This window comes from Lissotriton helveticus, chromosome 12, assembly GCF_964261635.1.
Source record: "Lissotriton helveticus chromosome 12, aLisHel1.1, whole genome shotgun sequence".
Taxonomy (NCBI): domain Eukaryota; kingdom Metazoa; phylum Chordata; class Amphibia; order Caudata; family Salamandridae; genus Lissotriton; species Lissotriton helveticus.
In genome coordinates this window covers 95844977-95866889 of record NC_136073.1, presented here as the reverse complement: position 1 = coordinate 95866889, position 21913 = coordinate 95844977, and the positions used below count along the sequence as shown (strand labels likewise).

Sequence of the window (21913 nt, the reverse complement as noted above, 5' to 3'; positions counted from 1 at the left end):
GACATTCCTTTACAGTAGTGTCTGTTTGTTCTCCAGCGTTCGCACCCAGAATTACCAGGGGCTCCAGGCAATGATATTAGCTGTTGAGGAGATCAATAGGAACGTCCTCTTCTTGCCAAATGTCACCCTCGGTTTCCAGATCTATGACTCCTGCAGGATGAGGCAGCGTTCCCTCGAGGGGACCTTGTGGATGCTGGCTGGAAAAAAGCACCCGGCACCAAACTTTCGCTGCCAGCAGAACCTGCCACTTGTGGGCATCATTGGCGATGCGGGGTCATCATCTTCAATTGTCATGGCACGGGTGCTCGGCTTGTATCGATTTCCGCAGGTAAGAAACCATAAACAACCAAAGAACAGCCATTTACAGTAATTTTGCTTGCCTTGTAGAGTAAGAGTAGGATTTCAACAAATTGTATTCCAAGAGTAAAGTTTGCTCAATTAATTTGAAGACTTACAGTTGTTACTTGGAACAATCTCCCTGACATATGAAATCTGTAGTATCATTGCTACTACCCAATAGGATTGTGCTGAAACTCTTTGCTTTTTTAGCTTGTTATTTAATTCAGAAAGTTATAGTGACCGGAAGAAGATAGAGTGACCACATCCATCAGGTTGTTATGGACACTGTTTACAGTCCTGGATTTTTGTGTGATAACCTGATGCATTTTGGGGTTTGTTGCCATGTTTTGCTTCTATTAAACATATTAGACTAAGACTCCTGAAATCACTTATTTGTAGATGAAAAGTTCAGGACTATAAACAATGTCCTTCAGGGTCAGACTGTCCTTTAGGTGATCAGATAGTGCCTGATGGGCATGTTTGACTGATCAGTGAGTGGGCTGTTTCTCTGATTGTTTATGAGACTGATTATTGGTCTGCTGGAGCAGATTAGATTTCTCTAATAATAAAGAAGAATTCATCTGCATCAAGCACAAATCAATGCAGTCTCCCATACCTTGCACTTAAGCAGCATGATTTTACAGTTTTAAAACTTATAAAGTTTGCAAGCATGGTCTACTTTTTTTAGCTTTCTAATTCATTAATGGGGGTACTTTTATTTTGGTGGCTGGACCCATTTCCTGTCCCTGTCTAACACAGGTGTCCTTAGTGAGCTGGACTGAGGTGGTGACTTAAGGGACAGATGGCAGCTATACGAATACACTAAATGTTTCAAACTTATTTATGCATTCTAGATTGTGATTATTCAGCCCAGAATGGAGGGACATCACTGTTTCAACAGAACCATTTGCAATTCACAACTGTAACGTTAATACGCTGTCTTCAACTATGTTGATGATCTTCATTTGGTGTTTGATATTGATTCCTCTACCACTTCAGTCTCCAATTTTCAAACTACCATGAACCTCATTAGTGACTGGATGTATGCCAGCCAACTTAAGCTTACCCTGATAAGACTGAGCTGATCCTGACTGGAGGCACTGCCATCCCATGGAATTCCAACCTTTGGCACCCTCTCTTAGGCAACCCGCCTCGTCCAGCTGAATCTGTAAAAAGTCTAGGAGTTGAAATAAGTAAGGACCTGTCTATGAAATTACAGATTGGTGCGATTGTATCATCCTGCTTTTTCCAGCTACGAAGAATCCGGAAAATCTGTAGATTCCTAACCACCGAAGCATTAACTCTGGCCCTTTTCGCTCTGGTCAGCATATAAGCTCCATCGCTTACAACTGGTTCAAAACCAAGCAGCCAGGCTTATCTTCCTCCAACCCAGATACCAACACATCCACCCTTTAATGAGGAGCCTCCATTGGCTCCTGGTGGCTAAACATTGTGTATTTAAACTGGGATGTACTATCTTTAAAGCCCGGGTTGGCCATGGACCGGCATTTATTTCTTCTTTGATACATCGTTGTACTCCTGTTTGTGAACTTCGCTCTTCCCACCTGAATCTGCTTATCATTCCCTCTGTTAAATGGAAAAAAACACGGTGGTCTCAGATTCTCCCTCTTGGCCCCCCAATTTTGGAACTCCCTTCCCACGGAACTTAGATCAGTAACCTCCTACAGTCAGTTCAGAACTTCTCTGTTCTCAAAGGCATATGAGTAAGCTTCTGTCACCATTCCATTGCTACATTCTGCTTATAGCGCCATGAAACCGTTTGGTGTAAGTGTGCTATACAAATGATTTTAACATAACGTAACATAACATTAAGGCTCATAACTAGAGCATCAGTAACGTTTTCAGGGCTCAGCTACACACAAAAATGATTAAAACACATTTTAGAAATCTATCTATCTATCTATTGTTTTAAATAACAAACCAAACCACATTCACTGGATGATATCATCAGTGATGTCATCAATGATGCCATTTGAGATGTCATCAGTGATGTCACTGACCATGTCATGAATGATGTAATATGTGACATCATCACCAGAGGATTTCAGGAGCGAGAGTTACAGTTAGTACAACTAACTACAACAGAGGAATTTCAATAGTTTTTTATGAGTGAAATGTCCAGCTAACTATAACACCCCTGAAACCTATCGTTTTTTCAATGAATTTCTAAGGTTTTTTAAATGATAATTCCAGACTATAACCTGCTTGAAACTTATGTTTTTTTCCGTGAATTTCTAAGGTTTTTTAAATGATAATTCCTAACTATAACCTGTCTGAAACCTATGTTTTTTTTGTGAATTTCAAAGGTTTTTTAAATGCTAATTAAAATTATAATGTCCATTAAGCATATCTGTTTTTTCTTTCTTTTCAAATTATCATCCCAATCTCAACCCAGTGAAAATTGCAAATATCACCACTCTTTAATTGATTCATTCCGCCAACAAAATCGCCACAAACCACTAAAAAAACAGGCGATAGCTCCACTTCCTAGTAACAAATTAGCATCAACATTTAACTGGTGTAAGGAGGTCGACTATCTACTGCGTGAATTACACCCAACTCAAAACCATATTTAAAGACAAATATGTGATAGAGGTACTAATCATGCACCTCCGACACCTAACAAAATCACAACACCCAGCACCACCACTACCACAACCACCCCCAGCACCCCTCCCCCCTACTACCTCAGAGGCAGCGCAAAACAGGACAATAGACCTGCCCAAGATACCATATCCTCTCAACTGCACAATACCTGAATGTTCAGAGATGTGGCAATCAACTATGTATAAGGGAGTAAAATAGCACATCAACAATAATTTACAGAATCCCAAGTGTACCGGTAATGTGCTATACACAACTCACTATAAAAACAAAAAACTTTTCCATGTGGAAATATAGTATTGATACATATAGTGTACTGCACAGTGGATGCAAACATATTATCTCAGACACTGGGGAATACCTCGGTCATGTAGCTGTGTTGTCCCCCCCCTTGAAGCAGAAGCGGAGTGGTCTGGTCCGACGTACCAGACCACTCCAGCATAAAAGTATAAATACATAGGCTACACATTGGGCGTGGTTCACTTGTGCGAAGACAAAAGACTCTGGCACAGCAAAGGTTTTCACCCTGCCACGTGGCTGCAGCCACGACCACGTTTCTCCTTGATACAGGCCCATTCCAAACTCAACACCACAGCACCACAGACTTATGTCTGTATCAACTACTGCCTTTGATCTACACTGTGGACAGAAGGGTTCACAACTTGAATTCAGCTTTGGATCTACACTACAAACAGCATTGAATTAAGCCTTGCTTTATTTAATGCAGAGATAATTGTACTATGTCTTCAGATTTTGTTAAAAGATGTGACAAAAAGCATTCCTCGATGTCTGTCCTGACTATTGCCTTCAATCTACAATGCAGACAGCAGGGTTCACAACTTGAATTAAGCTTTGCATCTACACTACGGACAGCATTGAAGTTAGCCTTGATTTATGTAAGGCAGATACAATTTTGTTAAAGGATGTGACAAAAAACATTCCTCAGTGTCTGTACCTAGTACTGCCTTCAAATGTACACTGCGATCAACAGAGTGCACCACTTGATACCAGGAGTGCATCAGCACTACAGACAACATTGAATTCAGTCTTGATTTAGTTAAGGCAGAGACAATTGTACTGTGTCCTCAGATTTTGTTCAAGTATGTGACAAAAAAAGCATTCCTCGATGTTTGTGTCAACTACTGCCTTCGATCTACACTGCGGACAGCAGGGTTCACAACTTGAATTCAGCTTTGCATCTACACTATGGACAGTAGGAAATTCAGCCTTGATTTGTTTAATGCAGAGACAATTGTACTGTATGTGTTCAGATTTTGTTAAACGATGCAACAAAAAACATTCCAATGTCTGTGCTGACTACTGCCTTCGATCTACATTGTAAGGGCTCATGATTCAGGTGGAATGGCAATTGCACATGACACATTCCAGTAGGCAAGAGACATTGTACCACTGCGACCCGCCCGAACCACGAATCATCGCAGGGTGCGCACATGCTGAGTTCACTGCACCACAAGTCACCTCCCCGTGGCCTTATTAAGACAGAAATTACTAGGCAAAAATCATTGCTCCCAGTGCAGCTGGACCACACAATGCATCATCGCTGGCTGAGTAGAGGTTGAGAGCCACACCTATCACTAACTCCATACAGCTCAAGTCAATGCTATATGGCTGTGGGCCCTTCTTGACGACTGCCTTTGGTCTATACTGTGAACAGTAGGGCCGACAATTCAAGATTAGTACCAATCCAAATTGTGTGAGAGACTATAATCGGTTAAGAAAACCAAATGCTCCCAATCTGCAACATCGCCACTAGACATACATACCCATTTTGAGAAAGTTAGAATGCACTGCGTGAAGTGCAATCATTTAATTTGTTATGGGGAGCAATCAGTAGACCTAGTTTGCAGTACAATTGACAACCATCGATGGTAGTTTTTTTTCCCCTCAAAGTACATGCAATCCAGTATGCAACATTGCTTTGAGTGCAGCCCATTCAGACCACCCATCACCGCAGGGTGAGCACACGCTAAACACCAGACGTACCACTAACTGAGTATACCATAAATAATCGCCAGGTGGCTTTATTAACCCCTTCCATGCTCATAACGAGCTCAGCTCGTCATGCAGTACACTGCTTGTGTGCTCATGACGAGCTGAGCTCGTCATGAACAATGGAATTCAAGGATCTGCAGCACAGGAGAGGAATCTCTCAAGCAGCGATGGAGTTAAGGCAAAATTCAGTAGTCAAAAAATATTACCCTAGTGCGGCTTGTCCGGACCACACATCATTGCAGGTTCCGTACACGCTCAGTCTCAAAGGTACTACTAGTACTAACTCAGTGCACCATAATTCATCGCCACATGGCCCTATTCAGGCAGAATTCAACTGACTCTTCATTCATTATTTTCAGAGTGCAGTACCATACTAAGTAAAACGTCTATCAAACCCTATACAATATCCCTTTAGTAGCCTTCCTTCAAAAACTTCTTTTATATCAGTTCTAGGTTTAGTTGAAAAACAAAACTCACTCTGCAAGTGCAAAGGCACACTCAATGGCATTCTACACTGGGAACAGCACAGGTCACAACTTGAACTATAATGTCCCAGAAACATACACATTTCGACAATGTATGCCATACATGTTTCATCTTTTATTTCAATCGTGATTACAGATAATGCAATACAGCCTAATATCTACAATGCCGACAGCATTGTTTACTACTTGAATTCAGCTTTGGATCTACACTACAGACAGTAGGGAATTTAGCCTTGATTTATTTAAGGCAGAGACAAAAAATACTCCTGTGGCATTGCTAGTATGCTCAAACACCTTTAATCCCTGCATCCTGTGAACTATGCTCACAAAGAATGTATAACACTGCGCCAAAAGGTATCTCCACCACCGGCAATACCAAGGGGGCATATGATCAAGAACGGGGTTAAAAGATATTGCTGATTTAACGGCAGAAAACTGCTGCTAAAGCGGCTATAAGGGGCTTGATAATATGCCATTGAGAATTCCAATAGAAGTCCAAGTTCTGGTGTGAACATGGGCTTTTATTGGAATTCTCCAAAGCATATTATCAAGCCTATTATCGCCGCTTTAGCAGCAGTTTTTTGCCGCTAAACCAGCGATAATTTTTACGCCGTTCTTGATAATGTGCCCCCAAGTAGCTCTGGGGCATCATCTTTAACATCGCCACCAGACAAACGTCCCCATTTTGAGAAAGTTAGAATGCACTGCGTGAAATGCAATTGTTTAATTTGTTATGGGGGGCAATCAGTAGCCCTAGTTTGCAGAGCAATTGATAACCATCAATGGTAGGTTTTTTTTCCCCTCAAAGTTCATGCAGGGCAGTATGCAACAGTCAATGCTTTGAGTACAGACCGCTAGAACCACGCATCATCGCAGAGTGAGCACACGCTGAGCACCAGAAGTACCACTAACTTAGTGCACCATAAATAATCACCATGTGGCCTTATTAAGGCGAAATTCTGTAGCCAAAAGACATTCTTACCAGTGTGCTCTGCCTGAACCACGCATCATCGCAGGCTCCACACAAACCGACCCTAGCTTAGTGCACCACAACTCATGAATGCTTTACAATAGAATCTTGTGTGTATTATTTCACATATAGTGCTCCTACCTTTGTACAGCAGAAGTCATAAACAGTTTATGATTGAATATCTGTGTATGTCATCATGATTACAATTCTACTTGTTACCAACAGCAACATAATAAAATGAAGTAGAGCACACGTGTCCGTACCCACTTCAACTATCTATCTGTGTCTGTGTACTTATTATGTTTGTAAAATGCTGCTTCTGCGCCCAACCACATTATATTGTGCAGTAAACAGCGTATGCAACCATCTTACCTCTGCCAGTAACAAATACTTTGATGATATAACGTTCTCTCGCTCATTCTACAAATACGAACGTACAAAGTGGATCTATACAATACTGCAAAGTAAGTGTATAGTCAATTTATAAGTGGGTGCTATTTTTTGTTTTTTTTAGCATATTTATATAGCCCGAAGTCGACCCAAAACTATATCAGCAATTTACATGAGCACTGTATTTACAGTACATTTTCAGGCAACCGTAGATTACATAATTTCTCTTCAAACACAGGATGAGGACACACCTCGAACACTGATTTCCTGCACCAAGTTCAACAGTATACCTGAATGACCACATACGCATATATATTAACTGCCCTTCATGTGCCCAAAATTGCAACCTAAAGCTTTCACAGCCCTGTATTACTACAGCTACAACACTCCACTGAATGTACAAGAAGCATTTATATTTGCAGAAATGCGTCATGTCCACCATCTTTTATGTGTGCAACTATGGATGAATATAAGGTCAGTGATACCCCGTACCTTCCATGTTGCCATGTTGTGGGACTTTACAGACATAATGACACATTTGCGTTTAAGAGCCGGGTGACGGCAGCACTACAACACGGACACCCCAATCAGTTGATTCTCATATAGCTCACGACGGAACCACACCCATAATGCCGGAGTCATCATTCACAGCCTTGTGCAGCACTGGCATACGTGAGTCCAGCCTACTCCGCTTATGCTAACAGGAATACACAACAAAGCTACATGGCCCAGATTTCCATAGTAGTGATTTCTAACTTCTGGGTCTAGTTGTCAGAACGGCACACACACACTCCCTCATGGCTGGTATACATCCACACCACACCTATCCAGCACACGCGTCACTACGCACATGACCCTACCAATAAAAAAGAAGGGGTCCACGTGCTCTATGCTGTTTTAGAGTTGCTATTATCGCAAGCGCTGTGATGGCCCGTTCTAGTGGTTCAGACGCCTCATGTAGGCCTGAACTACCAAACAAGGGGGCCCACTACCACGTGCGCGGCCTCTTTGAACTGAAAAAAATGTGTAGCATTTTTTATTTCTATTACTGTGATGGTAAGTTTAACTAAGTATTAAAATGCACAATGGCCTGTGTTTGCACACAGGTGAAGAAAGGGGAGATGGAGGGGGTATATATGTGTGGAAAGATGCTCTGTGGGCGTTTTAAGTTACACGATAAAGTTAACATCAATTGTGAGTGTCCCTGGGGCCAACTAACCAACCAGATATGTGCAGAATGTGCCAGACAGTTGCATTGCAAAGAGGTAAAAAATTGGGCATGGTTTCAGAGCACCTCTCTGCAACGCAGCTATATGGTGTTCACTAGAGAGTTATGGAGGGCTACTAGGGTCCAGGGAGTTTCAGGATTAAAAGAGACTAAATTATTTAACTTAAAACACATCAAAGTGTGTATATTCACATGTCACATCAGGCCCCACCCCTTCATTTACAACTCTATAAAGATCTCGTATCACTTTGCCAAAACCTAATACTTTTATCTTGTTCTCTCTTTGCAGTACTGAAATTACTCTACTTATTACTCACATAGTTAAGGATTGGTCTAGCCATTAACCCTCGTACAAGTTAATTCCTTTATATACTGTGCAAGCAGATCTGCAAGAAGCTACAAAGTATTAATACAGTCTTCAAAACACCCAGTTTATACCTATGTAGTTTTGGAATCTCCCTGTCATAGGATATCGTGTGACCTGAAAAAAAAAAGATTTGATTGGTTCATAATATTTCCCATTGTACCTATAGAAGGACCGCAACCTTTTCAATTATTCTTTTTTGAGCATTTTTGGAGACATAACTCTGTGCTTGGTAAAGGACCAAAATATACAATCCAAAATATAGAATAAACAGAATATTGACTCCAAAATATAGATAGGACAGAATGTTGCATTACTAAAATATAGTCAGTCAGAATATCGAATTTGGGGTATGAAATATCGATATTCATAACATCGAATTTAAATATCGATTTCGATAATATCGATTTTTTTGTAGTGTTATGTATGGTAGTATATGTGTTAAAATTATGTATTAATTTTGTAATGTATGTTTAATTTTTTTTAAGTAATGAATGTTATGTATTTTAATGTGTGCGTAATTTAATTCCGTAGCGGGTTGTGGGTTTATAGGGGAATAGGGTGGAAAGGAATTTAATTGTAATAAATTAAATATTTTTTTTTATATGTATTGGTAAATAATAGATAATTGGTAATTAATTTTTATTAATTGGTAATACATTTTTGTCATTGGTAATTAATTTGTATTAATTGCTAATTATTTTTAATGATTTTTTTATTGGTATTGATAAATATTAGGGGCTAGATGTAGGTAAAAAGGTTTTACCGATTCTAAAATACCGAATTTTACCGATTCGGTATTTTAGAATCGGTAAAACCTATGTAGGTAATTATTCCGTATTTATTACCGAATCGTTAAGATTCAGTAATTACCGAATCGGTATTTACCGATTCGGTAATTGCCATTCATTCCTATGGGCCTGGAGGCCCATAGGAATGAATGGCAATTACCGAATCGGTAAATACCGATTCGGTAAAATATGAAATAGTCAAGGGTGGCAGGGTGTCACTTTGACACCCTGTTGCACCCCTGATTAGTGCTTGTGTGCCTTGTGGCACACATACATGCCCTAAGGTGTAAATGCACATATTTGCATTTACATAGGAATTCGCTATTTACCACCAATTAATAGTTGGTGGTAAATAACGAATCCTTAAGCCCTGTAGCACTGTTTACAGTGCTACCTACATTTCAAAATACAGATTCGGTAATTTTACCGAATCGGTCATTTTACCGAATTGGTAAAATTACTGATTCGGTAAAATTACCGAATCTGTATTTTTTCATGCCCTACCTCTCAGTATCCAAATACCGATCGGTAACGGCCGAAAATCGGTATTTTAGGCCATTACAGACCGGTATTTGGATACCTACATCTGGCCCTAAATCATTACTTTCCCTACTGCTGCACTCTCTTGAGTGGGAATAGTAATTTTTACCTCTGCGCTATCCAACGCTTTCCCTACTGTTGCACTCACTGGAGTGAGAATAGTCATTTTTACCCCTACGCTATCCAACACTTTCCCTACTTTTGCACTCACTGGAGCGGGAATAGTAATTTTTACCCTCCCGATATTCAACGCTTTCCCTACTGTTGTACTCTCTGGAGTGGGAATAGTAATGTTTACCTCTACGCTATCCAACGATTTCCCTACTGTTGCACTCAATGGAGTGGGAATAGTAATTTTTACCCCTACACTATCCAACGCTTTCCCTACTGTTGCCCTCACTGGAGTGAGAGTAGTCATTTTTACCCACATGCTATCCAACACTTTCCCTACTTTTGCACTCACTGGAGTGGGAATAGTTATTTTTACCCTCCCGCTATCCAACGCTTTCCCTTCTGTTGTACTCTCTGGAGTGGGAATAGTAATTTTTACCTCCACGCTACCCAACGCTTTCCCTACTGTTGCACTCACTGAAGTGGGGATAGTAATTTTTACCCCTACGCTATCCAACGCTTTCCCTACTGTTGCACTCCGTGGAGTGGGAATAGTAATTTTTACCCCTACGCTATCCAACGCTTTCCCTACTGTTGCACTCACTGGAGTGGAAACAGTAATTTTTAACACGCCGCTATCCAACTCTTTCCCTACTGTTGCACTCTCTGGAGTGGGAATAGTAATTTTTACCTCCCCACTATCCAACGCTTTCCCTACTGTTGCATTCTTTGGAGTGGGAATAGTCATTTTTTACCCCTATGCTATCCAACACTTTCCCTACTGTTGCACTGACTTGAGTGGGAATAGTAATTGGTACCCCTACGCTATCCAACGCTTTCTCTACTATTGCACTCACTGGAGTGGGAATAGTAATTTTTACCCTCTCACTAGCCAACAAATTCTCTACTTTTTTTACATTACATTTATTATTTTTACGTTTTACATTTTTAACATTATTTTAAGTATGTTTTATTTAATTGTTTTTAATATTTATTTAATTATATATATTTTTTTAATATATTTAAAAAATTTGATATTTTAGTTACCTATATTTTAACATTCTATATTTTGGATTCAATATTTTAGTACTTACCTGTTTGTAGATAGGGATTCTATATTCTGTACTTCGCTATTTTAGAATCGATATTTTGGGCATTCTATATTATGTCCCTTGATATTAAGTCACTGAACCAGCACTTATCTCCTGTCACTCTCATGCAATTTTCCAAACAATGAATTAGCAATATGTTCTTAATGTAACAGTCTGCCAGTACCTAAGCACTTATGGGGCAAATTTAGAAGCATCCTGTGCCAACAATATGTCACTTTTTGTAACATAGTGATGGCGCAAGACACTCCTTCATATTTACAAGGAGAGGAAAAGGCTTCCTGTGTAGCTTTTCTTCTACATGTAAATACGACCTCTTCATACACACCACTTTTCATTGAAAGGGCGTTCCATAGGTTTTGCTGTGTTACCAGAATGGTGCATTCCTCGTGGCAGGCCGGCCGCGTTAGTTACATTGCCGCTCCAAATTGACCATCCGGTCAGGAACGCACTCGGACACCTTCTCAGCATTTAGCCATTTATTGGGAACAACAGCATACCAATGCAAATGACAGCTTTTTTGTCGTTTTAAACCTGACGTGTTTCGGAGCTATAAGTGCTCGTTCCTCAAAGGTTCGACAGTCATGGAAACGTGCGCTTTGACACACCCCAAATTTGCATAATTAACCGGTCTCCAAAGAGCTCCCTAAATAAGGTCCACGCTGACTTCTGGGTTTTGTAGTTTGTGTCAGTCATTTCAGCTCCAAATGGATGCACATGATGTTCGCTGTTGCAAAGTTCCAAGCCCTTAGATTGGCCTCAGCATGCTGTCACTTAATCCCTTTTGCCAGTGTCCCACATTTGACTCGAGTGTCTCCCGAGCCCGTGGCCCCCAAAGTTGACCAAATTATCAATTATCAAAAAATAAATATAACAATTAATACATTAAAAATTGTCATTGAAAAAACCTTTGAAATTCACTGAAAAAAACATAGGTTTGAGACATGTTATTGTTAGTTGTACTAACTATAACTCGCATGCCCGCAATCCACTGCTGATGATGTCACATATTACATCATTCATGACATGGTCAGTGACATCACTGATGACATCTCAAATGACATCACTGAGGAATGTCAATGGTTTTGTACAAGTGGAATGTCCAGCTAACTATAACACCCCTAAAACCTATGTTTTTTTCATTGAATTTGTAAGGTTTTTTAAATGCTTATTCCTAACTATTCAGAAAAAAGGGTGGTGATGGACAGAGCATCTGAAATAAACAGAACGCTCATACCCAGTCAACAGATCAGGGCTTGATCCACCACCGTTTTTTAGCTCACTGCACCATCCCAGTTCAGAACCTGGCTACATGCAAATTAGTCTGTCCCTGGCCCAGTGCATCATGGGAACAGGGCAGACCAAACTACCAAGCCAATTCTTTACTGGAAAGGAAACAAGCTTCCGGGGACCGGTTTCTGGCATTGCAGCCGTCTTCGGCCCGGCTTGCTTGAATCCTGATGGTGCAGTGAGCAAGGGACTCATGTCTGAGCATACCCTGCCACTCCTATAGTGGCCAAAACGATTCAGAAAAGGGGGTGGTGATGGACAGAGCATCTGAATTAAACAGAACACTCATACCCAGTCAAAAGATCAGGGCTTGATCCATCACCGTTTTTTAGCTCACTGCACCATCCCAGTTCAGAACCTGGCTCCATGCAAATTAGTCTGTCCCTGGCCCAGTGCATCATGGGAACAGGGCAGACCAAACTACCAAGCCAATTCTTTACTAACTATAACATGTCTGAAACCTATGTTTTTTTTCAGTGAATTTCAAAGGTTTTTTAAATGCTAATTCCTAACTATAACATGTCTGAAACCTATGGTCTATTCAGTGAATATATATATATGTCTATGTATATATATACATAGAGATATATACACACACACACACATACACATATATATACATATATATATATATATATATATATATATATACATGCAATTTATTTTGCTCATTTCACAATCACATCACTTCTGTTTCCTTTGCTTAGGTATCTCATTGTGCAGATGTAGTCTAGCATATCAAAGAATACGCAGAAGTGCAGCACTGCATGCAACAACTTTGACACTTACAGAAGCCTCACCTTCTCCATGCCTTCTACACAGTTCTACATATACATCATAAATGGAAACATTACAGAATTAATTATACATGTTAAATGGTTTATTTTTGCTGTTCTCAGAATGTATCAAAATTCACTAAAAACAGTGACTTGAAGGTATTCATCATGTAACAGCGGGGAAAAAAAAACACAATCAAAATGATTGTGTTTAAAAAACCCATACAAGATCAGAAATCAAAAATCAGAACTCCTTAAAGTTAACTTACTTTCCATGACGTCCAAGGATGTCCTATGAATAGCTTATACTCTTTTGTGCTGTTATTACTTTCAGCCCACCAGTTTCTGAAAGAAAATCTCCATCGTTTTTAAAAACATGTTACATACAATAAATGACTTCTTGCTCTCTACCACAAGATTCCACAAGGCCAAATTTTGTCAGAGCCATGTATAACTCTTGGATTTCTTGTTAGCCAATCCCATCATTTGGCATTCCCGCAACTTTCAGAATTAAAATGTTGAAGATCATTTTCACAATCCTGGAATAGTAATATCTTCCCCTTCTTGCTCAGTCATGTTCTACATTTCGTATGACACTGATACTGCTTAATATGAAGCAGACTTACACTACCTCTATGAGTACTACAATTATTTAATTCTCTACATCACTTTTAATCACAAAGTAATGTAAAACAGTAGACAGCATTGCAGACTTACATTCCCTCTACTCCATGTTTTGATTGGCTGCTTTAATTAGCTTATGAAAAGAAACAGTTTTTCTGAACTCATTTAAACTGCACATACATGTCCATGATGTCCAATCCTATGATTAGAAGTTATGTCTCTGAACTACACTTATCCTCAAGGCCAAATTGTGTAGGAGCCATTAGAACTTCTTGAAATTCCACAGATCATATCCCGAGATTATTTTCCTAAAATTTTGGTTTTAAAAACACCAGGTAAGAGTTTTTAAGGTCATACGGCAATTTTTTTTTGAAAATTACAACAGAATCATTACAGAATGACCAGCCATTTCTAGACTTTAAATAAGCTGTGTAATGTCCTAATGATATTGAAGGGCCGTCATGATATACAATTGCTGTAGTTACAAAAGTCCTTCCTGATATTGACAACTGCGAAGCTACAAAATTTTTTATTAAAGTTGTCAATTTTGTTCCATCAGGCCTACATCGTTGGAACATTAAAATGATGTACTGGCCATATGTTCGTATAAATAATGTGGACATCATTTCAGATTTACATTGGCTACACTCCATGTTGTGATTAGCAGCTTTTACTAGCTTATTAAAGGAGACTGATTTACTGTCTGGCAAAGTTAAATATACAAATCTTTCTGAGTCTACACTAGTAGTACTTGATACCATACAGTTCTCGCAGTCATGCTGCCATTGATAAGAAAGCCCAAACAGCTGATCTACATCTACACCTTCAGCATGTAATACATGAAGCATATACATTAAAAACTCCTGACAATCTTGCTGAATATTTTGAGAGAATTGTGTTTGGCCTGAACATCTATCTAACAGATTTCTAATTTCAGACACACTTTCTATGTTTCTTCTATCAGTGGTACATTTCTCTAACACAGAATTTAACAAACTGCAAAATCTTTGATCAGAATTGACCACAATCTCTTCTTTTACATTTTTTAGAGAAAACAAAACATTAATTACTACATTAGCATAGCAGTTGACACCAGAACTGTTTTCAAACTGAAAACCAACAACATCTTCAACAGAATCCTCTTTGTTTCTGCTTGTAATTTTAGGTTCATTCACTTTTTGTCTTTTTGCTACAACCTGCCCAGTATTGTTCTCATTTCTTCGTTTCCGGCCTACCAGACGTTTCTCAAACAAAGGAAACTGAGGCAAATGTGGCGCATACTCTCTTCTTAACCTATTGTATTCCTTAACACAATCTAGATCTGCACAAATGTTTCTGACATCACAGTCAATCAAGTACAATCCCGATAAAGTTCTAACTCGTGACAATGCCACATATGCCATACCCTCCTTGAACACAGAACTGCCAATATTCACCAATGCAGTGTCTACACTTAAACCTTGCGATTTATGAATTGTCACCGCATATGCCAAGCAAACAGGGAACTGCTTACGGCGAACATATAAGTCTTTTACAAGCAAAAATCTAGCAGAACAACGAGCAATTAGCTGTACTTCCTCAATGCCATCAAATTTAATTTTTAAAAATTCAATTCCATCTCTATTTCTGTATTTCACAAAATCAACAACATTACCCATTGATCCATTTACCAGACCTCTTTCAACATGTAAATTCCTTCTTAAAATTATACGGCAGTTCAAGCACACATTCAGAGTCTTTTCAAAACCTGCAGTTTTAGATATACTCTTCTCTAATGAATCCAATTTTGTTTTCAGATTCTCAGACAAAATAATTGTTGATCCCATATGCTCTACTCTATCAATAGCTTCCACTTTCACAATCTCTTGCTTTTCTAAATGCAACATTTTGTTGTTAAATTTGGCACATTCTGCAAGAGTTGGCATCAAACATATTCCAGATTTCTTATCAGTAATTTTCTGAAAAATATTCTCAGGCACAACATCTTGTTCTGGATATAAATTTGACAGTAATCGTGCATGTAAAGCTTCTTTCCCATGCTCGGTCACTTTTCCAATTCTAACATCTTGTAGAATAGTCTTGTAAACTTCATCCTTTGCCTGAAGCCTATTTTCATGCAGTTCAGCATAATTGAAGTTTAACCATATATTGACGTTGCCAATGCTGCCTAGGCACTTCCTGGTATCTTCATGCGTGAGCATTTTGAACACAGGTTGCCCTTTCACTGGTGTCAGCTGCAGAAGATCTCCAAAAACAATGATGGGTTTGCCACCAAATAACACATCATACTCTGTTTTGAGAACTTCTTGCATCCTCAAATGCACAAAGGCAAGCATGACATTGGAAACCATGCTTACTTCGTCAATGATAAGAAGTTTCATTTTCCTCAAGATTCTTGAAACTTCAAAACAAGCATCTCCAGATAGCTTGTGATATTCTAATTTGTTGTCATGCTCCACTGGCAGCATCAGTAAACGATGTAAAGTAATCCCTTTAATATTATGTGCTGCCAGTCCAGTTGGAGCAGTGACAACACAAGACAGTGATGACTCTGTCCTTTCCTGCAAATAGCATGAAATTGCTTTAATGAGGAAACTTTTTCCAGTTCCCGCTTCTCCACTCACGTACAGTCGGACAGGCTTCAACGACGTACATGAGCACTCTTTCTTATCATGACTTAATCCATGATCAATTTGCATGGTAACTTCGTCATATATTTTCCTCTGCTCAACGTTGAGTTGCCTTTCCAACTCTTCTAAGTTAACCGCATCCTCTTGAGCATGTGCCATGGCTCTTTCCACCTCATTCATAGCAGTGGCAGCTTCATTTTCAATAAGAGGTCCTCCTAGTGGATCCTGACTCAATGAAGCAGAACTCTGACTGTCCTGAGAACTGTCTCTGGCAATCTCGGCTCCAATCGTTGCTTCCTGCTCAATTTCCGCATTCAACATTTCTACATATTTGGGAAAAGCAGGACATTCTATGGTCTCCTTGGCGGCATTGAAAGAGTCTTCGTAACAGAGGAAATCTCCAAGCAGTTCCTCTTCTGCACGCCAAGGCTTGAAAAGTTGCAAAAGTGCTAAATAGAAAAACTCCTTTTTTTCAGGAGATTCGCCACTCAATTTTCGATGGTTTATCAAGTGGCATTTTCTTTGCTTGACCAGACATCCCTCACTTCCTATTACAGCATACACTCCTTTCTCAGTATCTTCTTTGATGTTCCTCTTGAACATGTAATTTTGCAGAACCTCATACAGACAAACATTCTCTAGGTGACTGCTTCGATTTGGATAATATGTATCCAACATGTTTGTCTTCAAAATGTCGGTACTGTTTGGCTCCTTTTCCGCCAAATACTCAATTTCCCGCACAGGTTTGAGAACTCGATTACGCGTTGCAGCAAGACCAAGACTCGCCCAAACGATACTCCTGGACTTGGCATAGAGACTTGCTGAAGACAACCGGTCAGAACATTCGTACGCTCCGATTTCTCGATGCGACAACATCTTCAGACTGAAACTGTACAACTTCTTGCTGAGGCTCTTTTCATGGGAAATGTCCTCCCACATATCCTTCAATTCTGTCTTCTCTTTTTTGGTGATGTACGACGTCACATACCGAGCCACAGCCATACAGTTATCAGCCACAAACTGTATATCCATGTTAGCATTCCACATGGACAAAATCACCGGGTTGTAGTCGTTGATATACTTGGACTCTTCGTTCCTCTTCAAATTGTAAGTGTTTTTAGGTGATTTCTTCATCACATTATGTCGCAGCGAAGACATCAAACTGTTTACTCTTCCTTTAGAAATCACCGGTCGTGGGAAGCCGAAACGACATTTGGTGTAGAACTTGTCTTTGTTTCGGAATTTACGACGGCAGTACTTTCCACATCGATGGCTTTGGAAACGCAGAACTTTTTCTCTTAGGCTTTTCTTCTCCTTTGCGTTTGGAACAGCACACGTAGAATACTGTTGGATGAAACTCATCACTGAGTCTTCTGGATCCGTTCCAAATTTAGGTGCATCCTTGATCCACAGCAACATATGTATATGAGGAGCACCTCTTGCTTGGTACTCCTTTCTCCAGAAGAAATCCAACACCTCTCCAAGAGGTGGATTCTTCTTATTCATGATGAAAGACATCATAGCTTCAAATCTATGATTGAAGTACCTACATACATTGACTGGATCCAAAGAGCACAGTTCTCCGGGTGTCTTGAATTCGATGTTTTCTACGTTAGCATTTGCCTCTCGTAGAAATTGAAGTAAGTCTTCCCAGCCATACTCGGCACAACTCAGAGTGAGGAACCATGTGGGAGTACCTAAGTTCCTCAGCATACATTTTAAATCACCATGACGACGGTACCAGTACTCATTAGTACCACGCTGACACGCCATGAGATTAATCAGGTGAGATTCCAAAATACTATCTTGGACATTCACTTTATCCATAAAATCACTTGCCGAGATGTTTTGCATGTGTATACCACTTTTCAAGATGTGGTTCACTGCATATGACAGTCCAGACAGATCGCTTTCAAACAGGAGATGAAACAAATAAGGAATGCATTGTCGAAACCTAGCATCTCCTGCATACAATCGCAAAGTCCGGTATTCAGAAGCAGGAATTTGATGAGGTCGCTCATCATATCTTCCTCCCTGACCTGTTGGAAAAAGCTGTGGGAAACACCGAGCTTCCAAACTTTCCTCCCAAACACTAATGGGACTCCCTTTGGCTTGTTTCATTTGAAACAACTCAATAGCATTCCCCATGACTTCCTTTGAATGCAAAGGATGAACACTATAATGTTCATATATTTCCTCACTAGTAGAGGGTTCTACTTTCTCAATTTGACCAGCACACAAATCGCTATCCTCTTCCTCACTTACTTCCTCTTCTGCAACATATACATTCTTATAGTATTTATTATTTTTTTTCAAATACAATGTTGCCTTTTTAACTTTCCTAACATCTACTAAATCTTGCCATATTTTCTTATTCTTTGTCGGAACCCCATTAACTAAGATAACCAGAGGTTCCTCTTCCACTTTTTCTACTCCAATTGTGTTAATGTTTTTCTTCAAATCTAGAGGCAAATAAACAACTCTTCCCTTTAATCCTCTCTGTAAATCTGATGGAGGCAATTTCCCTGTCTTTGGCTCCATTCTTACAATAGCCTGAAAGGGATGGATACTTTGAATCAAAATAGATTCATAAGTATTTAAATCCTTCAATTCAGAAGGAATCTCAACCAATTCCAGATTATTATGAACTGCTCTAGCAGGCATCTGGTTTTGTTTTAATTTGTTACAACAATAAGTACACACACGTTGATCCAATCCCAAATCAAAACAATTTTCTACCATCAAGTATGTTGCAAAATCCTTCCATTCACTATTATTTTCCCTTTCACTTTTTGCATATAAATCCACTAACTTAGTCTGATTCTTATAATAAGTGCGTCGACAACACACACAAGTGAAATTAGGCCTCTCACTTGATTTCATGTCAAACGTCGCAATTTCCCTCTGGAAATTATCTGTACTGGAAACATGTACAGTATCTTCCAAATGACCCTCTATTTCTTGCTCAATTTCAACATTCTCCTCTTTACTTCCAAAGTAACAAAACTCAATTTCTTCACATATATTCCTCACATCTATTTCAGAACCATGCAAAAGAGCAGCGCATAATTGTTTCAGCATAATTGCTGGACTCTTAGCATAATACAACATTCTAACTAACTTCCTCACTTTGTTATGATGCACTGCTAGCATCCTGAAATGATGAAAAACACTCTGGCATACTCTCCTGGAAAGACAAGCCAGTGAATGACCATGCAAACCTGTCACTTCTCTCACTCTGCAAGGATCGAATTCTTGCAACAACCTTATTTTCTGCTTTAAACTTTTCTTGTTAAATGTCCGTACAAAATCACAAAGCAAATTGATGGAATCCTGTCGCACACTGCAAATACTACTACACTTCCAGGTGTACACAGGACCCTTAGCACGTCTTCCTAAAACCTCATTACCTAACAACTCTTCTGCCTCTGTTGTCACAAGTTTTTCTTTTTCAACTGGACAACCATCTTTCACTTCATAAGCACGACCACTGATGTCAACTGCATGCACCAAATCATTATCCTGGAAATAACTCTCTTCATTAAAAAATGCCTCACAGCTTGAACTATGTATCCATTCTCCAGAAAAAACTTCACAAAAATTACTACGATTAACTATTCTCTTCCATCTACTATTTCTTTTGAAATCAAAAATTTCCTTGTTTAGCTTCCTAATTCTATTGATTATCAAAATAAATAACTTACGTTTAATTTCAAAAGCCTGATCAATAACTTTCTCAACTTTTTTTTTTCTCCTATAAAAAACTAATTTCTGTTGACCTTTCTTAATATTTTTTAACAAATTGCCAATTATCCTGTTGCGGAACATTCGTTTACGAATCTCCCAAAACTGTTGTTTCCTTCTACTATCATGCACAGATTTATCTCTTGCTCTAGCAGTAACATTTTCATTTGTCCTTTTCTTTCCATTTGATTTACTTGTCATATTATGGATTGAAACATTTTCTGTACTAATATTTTTTTTATTAGAAATATTTCTTATGAAATATTTAGAGCTCTTACCCGGTGCTTTCTTCATGGCTTGAGAAATCTTTTTGTTAGAGGACTGCTGCGTTTTTTTTTTCTCCTGCTGTCTTTGACGTTTTGCAGCCTTTATCTCTCTTATTTTTGTAGGCATCTTGAAATGATCTGCAGTTGAATCTGAGGAAAAATATAATAAAAAATGTTATTAAACATTATTATCAAACAGTAAATCAGTAATAGTGATCAAAAACATAACACACTACTTGACATTTTATTTTGAAGATTTTTTAGTCATTGCCATTTTTACAATACAGAAATACCAGAAAAGAAATGACATTTATATTTATGTTACCTATGCTATTTTATATGTGAATCTGATCTAATTTTATGAGCATATTTTAATATTTTATTGAAAACACTACACATAACCTGTTTTTGAAGGTGTTTTTATTTTTAAATTAAACGGTTTACCTTTTTACTTTTTATTGATTATAAATTTTAAAAATAAATGTTTATAATTCCAAAGGCTGAAGCAAGTCAGCTTCCCATCCGATATCATATAATTCAGACAAATCTGCATCCTCATCACGCTCTTCTTCATCCTCAGGATTTAAATCATCCAATGGATCAACATCCACTGATGTTTCAATTACAAGTTCAATGATGAGGTCAAAATCAACTGATTGCAGATTGTCGCTCATGTTGAGGTTGTCTTTATCTTTAAAGAAAGATAACAACAATGAGATGTTGCAGAGTAAGAGACAAATCTCACAGATTATAATAGTAAAATTATTTAACAAGAGTAACATTTTGCAGCTATTATTTAACCATGTCCAGCGATGCTGAGCAGGTGAAGCCTATGTCTAATTTTTCACTGAACAGGACTCATCTGTTCTTAACCTTGGATAAGCCTCAACGACTCTGTGTCCCCTGCACATACTCAAATGTTAAAGTGCAGATTTATATTAAATGGCACATCCCCAGGCATGCACCAGTTAATGTGCACCACTGCTTTACCACCCATGGTGTGCCGCATTTACAATCAGATAGGAGAAAGCTGCTTCAAAACCCTGCGCCTGCTTGAAGCTGGCATAGGTCTTGACGCAGCATTGTATAGATGGGGCACCCCTGAGCCTTGCTGGAGCTGCATCGCACTTACGATACAACTCCAGCAATGCGCCACCTTTACAGCACAGATACGTCACGCATCTGTGCCATTTTTGCCCCATGCTGCGCCGCATTGTAAATGCAGCACACCATGGGTGGCGGAACAGCGGCGCAAAATGACTGGCACATCCACTGCTGCATCGGTTTCATGTGGCACGTTTTTTTTACACCATGACACATCTGCCTAAATGCATCAATTTGTAATTTTCTCGCCTCATAGCAAATCTTTTGCACCGCCACTGCGTCACAAAAGTGACGCACAGTGGCGCAAAAGATGCATACACCTATCATAAATCTGTCCCTAGCATTTTAAATGATTAATTCAGGATGACGATAAGGTGTGGCCTATGCAGAGGTTTGTTTAAGGTGAGGCCTACTCAGGGTTGCAGATCAAAGTTACGCTTGATGAAGAATACAGAGGAGATAATACATGTAAAGGCCTACCAATGAAGTAAGTAATGTCCACTTTATTGCACCA

General features: G+C 39.1%; 1 protein-coding gene across 1 annotated transcript in view; it reads left to right on the top strand.

Moving 5' to 3' along the window:
- LOC144797933 (extracellular calcium-sensing receptor-like) overlaps positions 1 to 21913 on the top strand; it is a 174335-nt gene that overhangs the window by 24089 nt on the left and 128333 nt on the right. Inside the window, exon 2 of the mRNA XM_078668735.1 lies at positions 37 to 328. Coding sequence (XP_078524861.1) covers positions 37 to 328 — 292 coding nt within the window. The remainder of the gene's footprint in view (positions 1 to 36; positions 329 to 21913) is intronic.